Here is a 15768-nt window from a genome sequence, read left to right as displayed (position 1 = left end):
CCTTTGCCAATCAAAATATTGTAGTCCGCTTTGTCCCTGTGAACAAACGAAAGGCAGAGTAATAAAGTCTACAGGCTGAAAAATAAATAAGCCCCCTCAGGTTCCCAAAGGATGGAGACATGGAGCATTTGTGAGTGAGGAGTTGGAGAATTTCTTAAAACAGTAATGAATCATCCTCAATTTTCTCTTGTCACGGGAGCCAGTGTCTAAGAAGCATTCTAGGTAGTGGGGATGTAGGTTGTTGCCAGTAGATAAGGCTGCCTTATCACACCACATTAACATATCTCTTCTATTTTTAGGATCATTTAAATTTTTATTGTACAGCCAGCAGCCTAGGAAATCTGATCCTTTCTATTAAGTGTGAAGAGGCAGATGGTACTGAATATTTACGGATTATACTCAGGTATGAAACTCCCTCCCTTCTCCCCCCAAAGTTAAACAAAAAAAATCACTATTTAAATATCCTTTATCTGTTTTTTCATCCTAATGGATATAGATGAACTTGCTATTCATAGATTTAACATGTCACACATGGGTATATGAAAGGGGTTGGGGTATTATTTTACTTTCTCTGGATTTGGAATACCATATCTTGAGATTGCTCTGGGAATGAACATTAGACTTTGATCTATAGCCAAGCCCAGTGAAACTGAACATAAAAATCTCTGTGAAGATATTGGATAATATCAATCATATTTAGCACCATCTGTTCTGTAAACTGATGAGACCCAGTGTCTGAATTATCTTCTTCGTCCCTCACCAAAATATGAATATTTTAACACAACAGAGCTGCAGAGGCAATAAAAGAAATTAAGGCAATCGTTACTAGCCATACCGTGGAAATGCAGCAGGGTATCATTTCCAAACATCTGGAAGAGATTCCTGCTGTGGTTTCACTGAACATTACCAGTCACAATTAGTATGCATGGAAGCTCTGGAGGCATATCTATTATCATAACTTATTTCATGCTCTCTGTTCTTCTCTTTTCCTTTCTCAGGTCCAAACTGAAAACATTACATGAAAGAATCCCCCTGGCAGGACTTAGCAAGTTTCCTAGTATCCCACAGATTGCAAAGGTAAACTGTCTACATTGCCTGGAGAGAACTGGTTTACGAGACATGGATGCTCTAGGTACACCAGGGAAAGCTTTGCAAATGCAAATACGGTGCTGCTATAACATTTGTCTTGGGTGCAGGAGGTGGAGTTCTCAGACAGTCAACATAGAGAATAGTATCCAGATTTTAGGGGTCTGTTCCTGCTTCTGTTGCTTATTTGCTGCGTGACTTTGGGCAAGTCACTTACCTGCTTTTTGTCTCAATTTCCACATCTGTAAAATGGGGATAATATAATGCGTACCTCTCAGGAGCGGTGAGTCATAGTAATGTTAAGGATTGTAAAGATCTTAGAAGCTTTTGGTGGAATAGTGGTATTGGAGTGGATGGTGGTGGTGGTTATTCTTACTACTATATGTTACATGTGAGCACAGCCATGATCTGCTGCTGCCAGAGAGGAGAGAAGGAATTAAGAGAGAGAGAGGGATGTAAATGGTCTGCAAAGCCATAAAGAAAATGAAGGTTTCTGCTATTATTTTGTGTGTTGGCCTGACAGAACAAGGGGCAGCAAATACACATGTTCTCGCTCTCTCAATCGTAAACAAAATGCTGTTCTAGTTTGCCTGCACTATGGTATCCTTATCCTTCTCTGCAGGGAGCCAAGTGTTGTGATAATGCAGCTTTATTTTGACTCCTACTTCAGCAAGGGAAAAACTTTGCTAAGCAAATTTGGCAAATTTTGCCCTTTATTCTGTTCACACATTATCTGAGAACAGACTGTGATTTTTACCAACTTGTTTGTATGCTTTGTGTGAACAAATTTCAGGCTTGCAAACTGCTTGCTGCCAGCAATCAATCTTCATGAGTTTAATATTTGAGATGTGTGATTGGTTGCCTTTCTCATGTGGCATTTTTTCCTGTTTCCTGATTGGTTGACTTAATCTATACAAACAACTGCAAATAACAAATTTTGCTTTGCCACTGGCCCATGATCATTTCCATGAACAAATGTCTGCCTGCATGCACCTTTGTGAAATGAGAAGAGAGCTGTAAAGATGGTTTGGAGCAAAAGGCTATCTATGTGCCACTTAAATGTCAGTGAATCATTATTCACTTAGATCTGTTTTGTGCAAACCCTTTAATGTGAGAAATCAACTCCTATGAATGGTCTTCACCTGTAAAATTCTGTGACGACCATGCCATCACTGATTGGATGAGAATTAGAGATGGAGCTGCGAAGACAATGCATGCAATTTAGAGCCGAATTTGGCTCATTCTATTAAGTTAGCAGCCTTGACTTTGAGTATATTTTCCCTCAGTGGCAATTCCACATACATAAGGAGAGTGGAATGCTGGGGGTGAGGTCTGCCTAGATGCTGGAGGAATCGAGTTCTTGCAGGGCATTGTATTTATTCTGCCCCCACTGAGAGGTAAAAAGAAGCCAGGTGCTTTTATAAACACTGTCCTCCTGTCTCACGCTGTCTCATGCTGATTTTGTTTTTCTTTGTGGTAGGCTTTCTGTGACGATGCCTCCGGACTGAAATTTAACCCAGTCCTGTACCCCAAGGTGAGGATAAAGACCATAAAATACTCTGGCTCAGGGATGCTATATTTGAAGGGGCTGGTTTTCAAAACGGCTTGTGTCGTTGCCCGCCTAATTTGTGCATTCATTTACATATGCAAAATAAGTATGTGCTACCCAAATTGGCTCGTTAGCTGCATAGCTAATAGCAGTAAAGCAAGGAGGTAACATTTTTTGGGGTGGGACCCAGGAGACGCGCAGGCAAGCATATTTTTAACAGCTACTGATGGAGTGAGGGGAGAGTTTGACTCAGGAATTCTAGTAAGTCACTGACCTTTGTTTCCTCACCTCAGTCACTGGACCTGGGGTAAGGTCACAAGTTTAATACCCCTGTCACGTGAATGGGGTCCATGTTCACTGACACCAATGGGTACTTTTCTAGAGGGCACAGAAATGAACGGTGTCGTTTAGTAGCTGTGTCTCTTTAAGGAAGTTTCTGCCTGAACCATGTGCAGATGCAGTTCCTAATATACTATTTTTTTAATTATATGAGTCAGGATGTGAATTTGGAAATCCTCAAAATAGGTAGAATGCAGTAGCAGGTTGAGCCCGGACACCATATGCCAATTGATTAATTTAACTTAAAATAATATTAACCCTTCTTCAAGATGAAGGGCATGGCAGCCTCTTTAGGGGTTACATTCCCACCTCTGTGCTGGATGCAGAACAGGAAGGAGGCTCTTAGCTACTTGCATGCAAACCAAAAAGATGTTTAATGGCAAACAGCTGTTACTATGTTGGGGGGAAAACCACATTTTCTAATTTCTATGCTCCTGTTGAGTCAGTGTGTCAAAGTCTCATTTGTAGAGGGTATGTAATTGTTGGTATGACTCTGCCATTAATGTCTATACACACTGTACTGTGCACAAAAAGAAGCTTACAGAGTTTGTCATTGTGATGTGCAATGATTATTGCCATGCTTATATCTGGCTAGTAGATCTGTGACTACATGAAACTGGCATGGTTTGGGGTTTCAGTAGAAGCTCCAGAGTCAGATCACATCCCTTGAAAAGTTCACTAAGGTAATGTCTATACCGCAATATAAGCCCGAGTTAGTAGAACTCGAGTTAGCAGACCCTGGGTTTGTTAACCTAGGGCTTAAGCATCTACTCTCATTTGTAACCTCAGGTTAGGAATTGTTGAACCGTGGGTCCCAGCCCGAGGCTCCACCATCTACACTGCATTATGAGGACCTGAGTCCAACCATCCATATTCTAGACTTCCTAGTACCTTCCCAAAATGTGGCCACTGTAGCCCTTTGTTTATGGGAAAACTTGACTGTCCACCAAATTTGACTGTCCAGAGGACAAAGAAAGTCAGCCTGTGGGATTGTGGAATAATTCTGGAAGACTTGCAGAGTATGAGTCCAGTGGATCTGTGTCTACACTGCAATAGGACTTGAACCCTGGGTCCCAGCTTGACTCAGGCTTGGACCCTCCACCCCCATGAGATTGTGAGATCTTGGGTTCAAGCCCTGGGTTAGTGCGATTTGTGTGTAGATAGAAGTGGGGATTAGGCTTGAGCCTGAGTTCGAACCCTGGGCTTACATTGCTGTGTAGACATACCCTAAAGATTTTACAAAGCTTTTGTGCTAATCTGGGGCCAGATTTGAGCAAACCTAGGGCCAGTTCACAGTGTTGTATCCAAGTCATATGGAATTAGTGGGTTTCACGTGGTATCAATGGAAAACTTGGTGAGTCTCACTTTGAGATTTTTGGATCTGTTTGAAACCAAAACTTAAAGGTAAGCTCTGGATCTGAGAGCCCACGTGGGTTAAATCTATAGAAAATGTTTATTTGAACTGCTTTAAAGCAAAACCCCTTGAGAGTTGCACCTTTCTAATGATGATGAAGCAGCCCTATAGATTTGCACCTCTCTAGTGATGACGTTGATTTAGGGTTAAATTCTGGCATTTAATGGTGAGAATGAGGTTGCCCTCAAAAAATTGCAGTGACAATATACACTTAGAGAGTCATCAGATTCTTGTCACAAGCTTCAAGTCAGATTTATGCCTGTGCACGAGGGGAGGTGTGACCCCTAAAACTGCTTAACCGCTATCAAAATGCATAGGCAGGTAGTTCGTTCTATTTTGGGGTGGTTCCTGCAGAGCTGTCAGCATAATGTGTGAGCCAGGAGATACTTATGAGTTCCAAGTTCACACCCACTTTTGCCCAAAAGAATTCTCTGTGCTGCTGAGAGCTCCCTCAACACTCTATAATTCTTCAATTCAGATTTTGGCCCTTTGAGGTTCAGTGACACAGTCATGATTGCAGGACACTTGAAGAAGCACGACGGTTATATTTAAGAGTGTGTTTTAATGACATAGCCTAGTTTTGATCTCATTTTTTAACAAAGAGAATAAAACAAGACAAAACAAAAGAAGCCATAGTTGCTGGGAACTGTGCCTCTCCTGTAACAATGAATCTCCCCTCGGTAAGAGACAGAATTGAAGGGAGTGATGTATTTGCAAGCCCCATGCAGGGGAGAAAAAAGGGATGTTGCTCCTTTTACAGGCATTATTAGTTAGAACATTCATGAAACAAACTGAAGTGGCTCATGCTGTGATTCTCCAGTGACCATGAAATGTCCCTCCTTCCCCGTGTAGAACAACAATGGCAGTCATTCAACATGACAGATTTTAAAAGGAGTCCAAGGGAGTTAGGCACTAAACTCCCATCTGATTTGGACACTTAACTCTCTTGGGTCTTTGGAAAAATCTCAGCCTCTAGGCAGGAGCTCCACATTAATGCCATTTTTAAAAGCAGCAATGAAGTGTGAGTGGGAAGATACGTCTGTAACCTCACTTGTGTCATTGGCAGAGTATGAACTGGAGACCACTAATGCTGAAAGCTTCAGTCTCTATTGATTAAACTAAATGAGTAATTCTATTAGTAGATCGCTGAAGTAGGCTCTTCTCCTTTTATGTGGACCAACCATGCGAGGGGGACAAAGACACACACTGTACTACTGTGGGGGTACATGGATGGGGCCAACAGGCAGATAAATGTGTGGCTGCCCCATGTCCAGGTTTTGAATATTTGAGCTGGTTTAGTTGGTGTAAAATATGAATAAATGGCCTGTATCATCTAGGTTTGGGGCAGCCTAGCTCCATGGAGCTGTGACAATGGAGCTGCTGAGGAGACGTGGGGCGGAACAAAATGTGCTCTTCGAAAGAGATCTAGCAACTGGATTCCATTTGTTTGTTTCCCTGTCACTACTCATGCAATTGTGCTGCCACAGAACCTCTTACTGGGTAGTTAAAGCATAGTCTTCATTTTTGAAGTATCTTGTATGTTGGAGACAGAGTACGTTAGAAGGCATTTTCCCCACCTTTTGGGGTAAACCAAGGTCGAAATTATTTTATGTTTGCTTTGTTATTATTTGGAAGTTGAGAACGTCCATTGCACTGTTCACGAAGAAGAATGTCTTTGACGAGTACTTTCCTATTAATGCAAACCTTTAAAAACTGAAGGTGCACCGTTTGCTGGTCACTAAAAACTTGAGGCTGCTGTTGAAAATTTGGGCCCTTACATTCTATGGAGGTATCCGTTCAGGTTTTCCCACTGCTCTGCACATGCCCCTATAGTTTCATCTTGGTATTGGTTCCCGCTGCTCCATGCCTTCAAAATTCTCAATAATTTTGGCCCTGCCTTTATCTGCATGTTCTCCCGGCCCCCTTCCTGCTTCCTGTGACTTACCTGCGCTGCATTTGGTGCCTCCGACCACCACCTTTGCCTTTTTTTCAGCCAGGCCCATCTCCGTGCCTTTTTCTACGCTGCCCAGGTGCCTGGAATATCCACTCCTCTCTCATAAACCAAACTCCTTCCATTTCCACTTCCAAGAAATACAGGAGAAGAGAGCCCCTGTTGGTGGTGTCCACTCTACATGCATCCCATCCATTCTTGTTTGTACTGTTTGTCTTCTCTGGTGCCTCTAGACTGGAAGCCATTTGGAGCAGTTACCTCTAGAGCTGGGTGGAATTTTTTTTGGCCCAAAAATGCAGATTCTAGGTGACCGAAACGTTTCACAAATGTGTGTCAAATTAATTAGATTATTTCCATCAACCACTGCCCATGCAAATTCTGAGAATATAGAAATGTTTTGTTTTGCTGTTTTTGAAATGAAATGTTTTGATTTTTCCATTTGCAATGACTTTATGCTTTCAGATTTTACTTCAGTTTTTTTTTTTTTTTTTAAAAATTAAAATGTGAAGACGAAGCCATCCATTTTGTTCCAGGTTGAACAAAACATTTGATCCGTACCAAAACCAAACGATTTGCCAAAAAATTGAATAAAAAATTCGTTTTGGTTTTATCCAAAACATTTGGGTTTTAAAAAATTTTTTGGTTCAGCCAATCAAAAAATTAATTATTTGCGTAGCTCTAATGGACCTCTAATCTGCTTGGCCCTGACTCTCCACAGTACTGAGCCACGAACAAGTGACCAATAAGAATTTAGAGCAGTGTAGACATGGAAGATTTATTTACCCTGCCAACAGGACTTTACCATTCCAGTCTAAATTGTGCTTCTCCTTAATGCCATTTTTTATCTATGCAACATTTTACACTCCGATTCTACAAATTACTGAATTAAATAATTCAAATTATGTTTTATTCCAGGCATCCCAGATGATAGTGTCTTATGATGAGCATGAGGTTAATAACACATTTAAATTTGGTGTGATTTATCAAAAGGTTAAACAGGTAAGTAACCCCATTGTATTGTCATTAAGCATATTCTAGAAAGTAGCTAGGGGGTGTGATTTTTAAATCCTGTGCACCCAAAACTCCAGCTGAAGTCAATGGAGACTGACCGTGCTCAGCACCTCTAAATGTTTGTAATTATGTTGTCGTGTTTTCATTCTAATAATATGTTTCTTATTACTTGCACATTTTCCGTGCTCATTAATAAATGATACGATTAAAAAATAAAGGAATATATAAAACAAACCCCAAGGTAAATTAATGTGAAAATGCATTTTAGTGGCCATGTTTTTTTTTTAATCAGATGTTTGTTTAGACAGCCAAACAGTTCTATTTTCATTGGAAGTCTTAGACTATGGAGAGATGCATTCACTGAAAATGCTATCATTAACCTAGGAGTTTAGCATGTGCAATACAGACAGAGATGAATCTTATAATTTAGCAGATATAATTCTGACAGGCATTTGAATTATATTTCCATATTTCATCGTATTGTGTGTTGAATAAGTAATGCAAAGACCATAATTAAGGTCCCTTTGTTATGAAATACACCAAAGGGGAGATGATTATGACTCCAATGTTCCAATGAAGTATTAATTTGGATTTAATATTAGCCGTACTTTCTCTTTCTTTTATTTGATCTAAAGTTTCTTGTAGGGACTTTTAATAAGAATAACTTGGCTTTTAGGTTTATTGTGAACCTATCTGTTGTAAATATTATTTATTATTTGGATTCTGGTAAATATCATCTAGGAGACCAAATTATGGATCAGGGCTGCATTCTACTAGTCACTCTACAGACAAGTAACAAAGAAGTAAGGCTCAGATCCTCAAATGTATGTAGGCACCTAACTCCCATTGATTTTAATGGGAGTTAAGCACCTTAACCTTTGAGGATCTGGCCTTACTTCCTGCACCAGGAAACATATGCTTGAAGTGTCAGAGAGGATGTGGCTGGTGGACAAACAGACACATGGGAAAGAGGGAGCGTGAGGTAACAAAAAGGAAGAGTATAGCAGAAAAAGTAAATGCTTGTCTTGCTGCTTGCCTAACTAATTCCAGACGGGCATGATTTGAAGGCATCACAGCAGAGGTAGGTTTTGAGGAGAGTGATACCGTAGCTTTTGGAATGTTTTCCTAAAATCTCCCCGCAGTTTCAACTGAACACGGTGGACTTCTCACTTCCCGACCTGTGCGGCATTAATACTGCAGTGTGATAACAAACAACTGTCATGGCTCCCTGCAAAGGGGATTGCATTTGAGTGCTGGGAAAAGTAATTCCTGCACTTGCGGGATCCTTCAGCATGAAGGGTGGTATAAATGTTAGGTTGACAATTAGAAGCTTCAGCCAAACTTCAGCAGACTTCACCCCCATGTCAGATGTTTCTAATCATACCATGGTCTGTTCCTCTGCCTGATACTTCTGTACTACGTGACTCCAGCCCAGTGGCTTTCAGCATGCTGTGGAAGTAGAGCGTGTGTAGATAAAAGCAGCATAGTTGATTGCGGTTGATTGCTGAAGACAGGCAAGCCTGCTTTTTTGGCGTTCTTTTAGAAAGCAGAAGATGAATCAGTGTCCATTGGCCTCCATCAGCGCTGACTGCTTCAGCCAACATGACGTGTGGACAAATTCATTTTTCTGACTGCCACAAATAGAAGGAGAGAAACAATCAAAGGAAAGTGACTTTTCCATTGTTTCCTGACTTGTGCATTCACCTACCTGTCTGTTATTGCAATGTGGCTAGTTTTTATTTAAGAGGATTATTTTTTGAGAGAGAAATTTTTCAAAAACTGTTTGGAACTGGGAGATTTGTCAGAGCCGATCCTTTTTTGCAAACAGGTTTGGTTTTGATGAATTGAGTTTTTCCGAAGAAAAACATGTTGTGTTGGAAATTTCCCAACAAGCTCTAGTTCTGAGGAAAAATACCCAAAGAAATAAAGGCAAAAAAGTGATTTCGTAAGCAGTATAGCTACCCCCTTATTACATCTACCCCCAACCAACCCAGTTCTCAGAGTCCCGTGCATTCATTTCTTTCATTGTCCTTCTTAACAGAGTAATTTATTCGAGCTCCCGAAGGCTGATACCTGTGGTAGCTTCTCTGCTCAGAGAGAGTATTAATTCTCTCCATACTGCGTCCAGTATGCACCCCGCCACACTATGCTCATTTAAGTTACTTTGCTAGGTGGAGATTGTGCTACCTGAGTCTGATTCTGAGCTGGGTTTACACCACAGTGGATTTACCCCTGATTTATGTTGATGAAAGTAAGATCAGAATTAGGCCCATCCTGAGTAACAAAAGCCTGACATGTGGGAGTGCTGATATCTTTAAACTTTCAGTTTGTCCCCTGCATCCTTCGAGTGAAAACCAGCCTGAGTTTTTTACTTTACTTGTTGATGTATTTTGCAGACTTTAGAGGAAGAACTGTTTGGGAATAACGAAGAGAGCCCTGCTTTCAAGAACTTCTTGAGTTTGCTAGGGGAAACCATAACTCTCCAGGATTTCAAAGGGTGAGGAAAATAAAGGAAACAGTTTTATAAATAAATGTAACAAAAGACCACTTAAGGTGTAAAAACCTCCAGTGCCTTAGAAACAGAAGTCACTTCATTGCTGGACTGTTTTGTACAAACCAGAAACAAACGTAACTGTGGTGGTTCTTTCAAAACCCGGGGAGCTATTCAAGGGATCAGAACAGCAAAGAAAAAAAGAGTAGCAAATTTGCTTTCCTTTGTTTTAAAACACCAAGTTTCATTTCAGTCACAAATGACACTAACCCATATGGAAAACACATCCAGCATGTTCTCGTGCACTTATCTAAGTGTGTTGCAAACCTATAACGAATTTGCAGAGCTTGTACAAAATGTATCTAATCATGGTATCAGATGATCATCCCTGTCCTTTTGCTCTGCGCCATCATTGCAAAAGGGATGATAAGCTGGAAGAATCCCCAGGTAGTATAAATCTGAAATAGCAAGTCACATGCCACTGGCCCCATAGTACCTGTCATAAGGGGCATGTGTGGGGAAGAGGGCCTGGGTGGAAGACCTCTGCTGTCGGAATGGCCCCTTGTGTCTAATGGTAGCTGGGTGCACATTAGAGCAACCTTGAGGGTTGCTCCAACTGGCGCAGGTTTAAGGAGGTATAGAGGTGGCATGAAGCCTGACCCTGTAAGCCCTCCTGTTTGCTTCCACAGGAGTTATGAATGCATAAAGATCGCAGGATCAGGCCATTCCTAGCGGGCAGATGTCCACATCACACTACCAGAATTGGAACCAATTATTAGCCTTGTTGGCTGTCTCTGCAAGGAAGCTAAAGACTGAGTAGCCCATGGAGACTGAACCCAACCAAACTTTTTTGCTCATTTTTACCACTAGCTGTGGACCGTTTTTCTTTTTCTTTTAAGTTTCTGAAACATTCTGATAATTTGTCTTCCCCTTCTGCTTTCACACAGTTTGGAGCTTCCAGGTTTGGCATGAGACCAGGGCTGGAAATGATTAAATACCCAAAGAAAGGCTGTTTTGTAGGCTTGGAAATTTCAGATAATTAGGTTAAAGATCTGGTGTCAGATGCTTCTCTGAACTCCAAACCACTGAAAATTAAGCTAACACATATCCAGAGCTCCAGATTACTAATCATTATACTTGCTAACTATATATCAGCTAATTATTTATAACAACAACAACTAACTATATATGGATACATGAGCTAGTTGTCTATATCACTAACTCGCTAACTATATATGCATACAGGAGATAGTTGTCTATATCATTAAATAATTTAAGAACAAGCTATAGCCTTGGGTCAATGTTCTGTTAGTATTTATTCAGTTCTTTCCAACATTTTCTTTCATTTCTAGTTTCCGAGGGGGTCTGGATGTAATGCACGGTCAGACTGGTACCGAGTCTGTGTACACGGTGTTCAGGGACAGAGAGATTATGTTTCATGTCTCCACAAAGTTGCCTTTTACTGAAGGAGATGCACAGCAGGTAAGAGAGAGAGAGCCGACTTTGCTTTAGAGAGCAACTTTTAAACAGAAAGGAAAAGCTAAATTTTAGAACTGAAGATGAGTTTGGAATTATTAAATGGACATTGGGTATGTGTAATGAATGAAAAACTGAACATTCACTTCCAGTAGGCACCATTTACGTTTGCATGTGCTACCTAGGACATTTTAAACAGTGTGGTTTTCTAGTCCCTACATTCAAGCCCTTTGAGACTGGCATGGTTAAGAAAGTTGAGGCTTTGTCTACATACAGAGCTGTACCCCTTTAACTATGTTATAGTTAAAATGGCACAAACCCACGAGTGTGGATGAAGTTATACTGGTATAAAGGTGCCATATAACAGTATAGCTTATTCCTGAACAGGAAGGGGAATAAATTATATTGGTATAGGGCACCTTTATACAAGTATATCTGTGCCCACGTTAGGGGTTGTACCAGTATAATTATTTTGGTAAACCCTCATGCCCCCTAACTGATATAGTTAAACTGGTACAATGTGTGTAGATCAGGCCCAAGTGATTTTCCTTAAATATTGAGCAACAGAGATTTAACAGGTGCTGATTTTAATCTACAAATCCCTGCATGTTTTTGACCTAATGTAATTAGCGACGTCACAATTTTCAGTCTTGGGTGTCTAAAGCTGGATACCTACATCTATAGTTAGGCACTGAAATGGCCTCATTTTCAGGGGTGTTGGGAGCAGTGGAGGCTCAGTTTCAAATCAGGCTACTTATTTAGGGGCCTAAATATGAATGTCGGGAATTAAATTAATAGATTTTAAGGTCAGAAGGGACGATGATGAACATCTAGTCTGACCTGCTACATAATAAAGGCTATAGAACCTCACTGAATAATTTCTATATTAAGCCCATAACTTCTATTTGAGCTATAGCCTCTGAGAAAGATATTCAGTCTTGATTTAAAGACTTCAGGTGACGGAGAATCCACTCTGTCCTTAGGTCTAGCTTCGGGCACCCGACTTTGAAAATTTTGGTCTAAGTAATTGCTCATGCAAAGTGGATATTTGTTTTCAGGAGACATCTGAATGCCTAATTTTAACTATCGAACATTTGTGCTCTCTATTCAGCTCCAGAGAAAGAGACACATTGGTAACGACATAGTGGCAATTATATTTCAAGAAGAAAACACTCCATTTGTCCCAGACATGATTGCCTCAAATTTCCTGCATGCATACATTGTTGTGCAAGTGGAGAGCCCTGAGACAGACAATGAATCTTACAAGGTAAGAGGATTCTGAAAGTTAAACTGCTGAATTTTGGTTCTGCGAGTCCACCTGAGATCTGACAATGGATGTGCAGTTGTCGCCCTTAAAAACTTACCATTTTAAACTTGGATAAATAGATTAGGGCCCCGATGCTGCAAAGACTGTTGTGCTTAATTTTATGTACCGTGATTAAGATGAATCACAATACACAAAGCTAACTATGAATGTAAATCTTTGAGCCTTGCTATGCGCCCAATCAAAAACCCATTGAAGTCAATGGGAGTATACAATATCCCCTTGTACTTCCTTTTATTGACTATAGGAAATATCTTGAATACTGTAAATACTAAGGAAAAGCACTTAAGCGCTTACTTAATTTAAAGCATATGGAAATTAAGTACATGCTTAAAGTTTAAGCACTTGCTTACTTTCCTCTATGCCTACATGAAAAGAGACAGCCATGACAATCAACAATTAATCCTTCCTGCAGTAAAATTTTAGATATGTCAGTCAGGCATATGACTCAGATTTGTGGAGAATAAATAAGTAGTTCATAAACTATTTACCTTTTTGTGGGCTGTCTATGTATATTTCATATTTGTCTTTATTCTGTGTATACACACAAATAGTGAACATAAGAACATAGAACGGCCATACTGGGTCAGACTAAAAGTCCATCTAGCCCAGTATCCTGTCTTCCGACAGTGGCCAATGCCAGGCGCCCCAGAGGGAATGAACAGAACAGGTAATCATCAAGTGATCCATCCCCTGTTGCAATTCCCAGCTTCTGGGAAACAGAGGCTAGGGACACCATTCCTGCTCATCCTGGCTAAAAGCCATTGATGGACCTGTCCTCCATGAATTTATCTAGTTCTTTTTTGAACCCTGATATAGTCTTGGCCTTCACAACATCCTCTGGCAAGGAGTTCCACAGGTTGGCTGTGCGCTGTGTGAAAAAATACTTCCTTTTGTTTGTTTTAAACCTGCTGCCTATTTCATTTAATTTGCTAGCCCCTACTTCTTGTGTTATGCGAAGGAGTAAATAACACTTCCTTTTTTACTTTCTCCACACCAGTCATGATTTTTTGTAGACCTCTATCATATCCCCCCTTAATTGTCTCTTTTCCAAGCTGAAAAGTTCCAGTCTTATTAATCTCTCCTCATACGGCAGCCATTCCATACCCCTAATCATTTTTGTTGCCCTTTTCTGAACCTTTTCTAATTCCAGTATATCTTTTTTTAGAGATGGGGCGACCATATCTGCATGCAGTATTCAAGATGTGGGTGTTGCTTGGATTTATATAGAGACAATATGATATTTTCTGTCTTATTAGCTATCCCTTTCTTAATGATTCCCAACATTCTGTTCGCTTTTTTGACTGCCGCTCCGCATTGAGTAGATGTTTTCAGAGAACTCTCCGCAATGACAAGGATCCCCCTTGTCCACATGCTTGTTGGCCCCCTCAAAGAATTCTAGTAGATTGGAGAGGCGTGATTTCCCTTTACAAAAACCATGTTAACTCTTCCCCAACAAATTATGTTCACAAGTTAAGGTACATAAATGTTATATATAACCATTATTATATATTTAAATGTATACAAAAATGTCTAGTACATAAGTGTTTTAACTCTAATAGTATACTAATTCGAAGTGGAAGATATTAAATTAGTGCGCTATTTAATTTTTTAATTTGCCTTAGAACATTTTATAGACTTCTGTACACAGTGCTCAAATGTACACAGAATAAAAATGTGTGTGTGTGTGTATATATATATATACACAATCTGATAACTATTAAGAGAGAATGTAAAGTATAGTTTTTTAAATTGAAAATACATTACTCGAAGCCGTGAACAAAAATGGAATTCATATGAAAACTAATTAAAAGCCGCATACAATTAACCATAAAATCAATGTATTTAATGCAGGAGTAAATGGTTAGCCTTGGGAATGGGTATATCTCTAAGGCAAGTGCTGTGATCTAGAGTAACCTTTGCTTAAGCCTTTTGGTAAACTTTTGTGGTTGTGAAGGTGATATGACTGGTAGTGTTACAATGGAACCTGGGAGTTTTCTATCCAGAGAACAGGAAACATACAACAAGATTATTACAAAGACCATGGTCCACTGCTGGAATTGTGCTGAGACATGGTAGTTCTAGAAAAGTCCTGAGCCTGTAGCTAGACTGTTTCATGGAGTCTTCCATGCCTAGCATCACCTGGGTGGTGATGCTAGGCAGCAGAAGCTGTGTTAGACAGTCTGGGAGCTAGAGAGTCAGAACAAACCACGGGGTCTGCTTGTATCTGGCAGCCTCATTAAAGAATCCACTTTATATTCCTCACGACTAGTCCTGTCTCTTCATACCTCTCAAATACAGAGGGACTTCAGTACCTCTGCTAGAGCCTTTCCATTGACTTCATTGGGCTTCAGAGTGGCTCCTTACTGAGAGCAGTGTTAGAACTACTCACAGTGGGAACTGCTCACAAAAGAACCCCGCCATTGCAGCCCTGGTACTTACTGTGGTGTGGAAGTCAGACTAATGAGTACAGTCCCCCTAGTTTTGGCAGTCGATGTCCAATACCGTTGTGGCCCAGCATTTTCATGCCGGTGAACTTAGAGGTGAATCCACCCTGCGTGAGAGTGTAAATGATTCACTTTTCATGTCTTCTTAGCCTTCAGGCTCTTAAAGGAAGTGTCTAACTATTACAGCAAGTTCTGCACAGCAATATAGTGTCCATCCCACCCCACCCCATCTGCTAGGGACTGTCTGTTCCTTTCATTTTCTGCACACACATTCAAATTGTGATCAGAAGGTCAAAAGGACACTGGCCGTGCGCACTTAGCTGCTTGTTCCGGCATGCTTCTCTCTTTACGCTCCTTGGCTAAGCAGATGATTTTCTTTGGCTTTTAACATTTAAGAGTTAAATATATTAGAACTGAAAGGGACGTTTTGCAACAGAAGCCAGCCACGCAAATTAGATCATCCGAATGGAAACATAATTTCACAACATTAGGCTCTAGCAGGCTATTCTGCCTCAGTGACTGCAGGTCTGGAAGTAGCAAAGCAGGATTTATTAGTGTCTCACTTTCTTTTTTCCCCATTTCCAAAGAGCCCCTTCCAATTTGATGGCAAATCTGCCCTGAAATTTACTAGCATCCATCTTTATGCCCTGTTTAACTCTTCTATCAAGTTGGCTGACTGC

General features: G+C 40.5%; 1 protein-coding gene across 10 annotated transcripts in view; it reads left to right on the top strand.

The window, feature by feature from the left end:
- RAP1GAP2 (RAP1 GTPase activating protein 2) overlaps positions 1-15768 on the top strand; it is a 299431-nt gene that overhangs the window by 261135 nt on the left and 22528 nt on the right. For all 10 annotated transcript variants that reach the window (XM_044993837.1, XM_044993829.1, XM_044993830.1 and 7 more), the window contains 7 exons: positions 300-403; positions 999-1077; positions 2567-2620; positions 7255-7338; positions 9747-9847; positions 11194-11323; positions 12429-12584. In XM_044993837.1, the coding sequence (XP_044849772.1) occupies positions 300-403; positions 999-1077; positions 2567-2620; positions 7255-7338; positions 9747-9847; positions 11194-11323; positions 12429-12584 (708 nt within the window). The remainder of the gene's footprint in view (positions 1-299; positions 404-998; positions 1078-2566; positions 2621-7254; positions 7339-9746; positions 9848-11193; positions 11324-12428; positions 12585-15768) is intronic.

This window comes from Mauremys mutica, chromosome 19, assembly GCF_020497125.1.
Source record: "Mauremys mutica isolate MM-2020 ecotype Southern chromosome 19, ASM2049712v1, whole genome shotgun sequence".
In the NCBI taxonomy this organism is placed as follows: Eukaryota; Metazoa; Chordata; order Testudines; family Geoemydidae; genus Mauremys; species Mauremys mutica.
The sequence above is the reverse complement of the archived record's forward strand: the minus strand, read 5'-3'. Positions and strand labels throughout refer to the sequence as shown.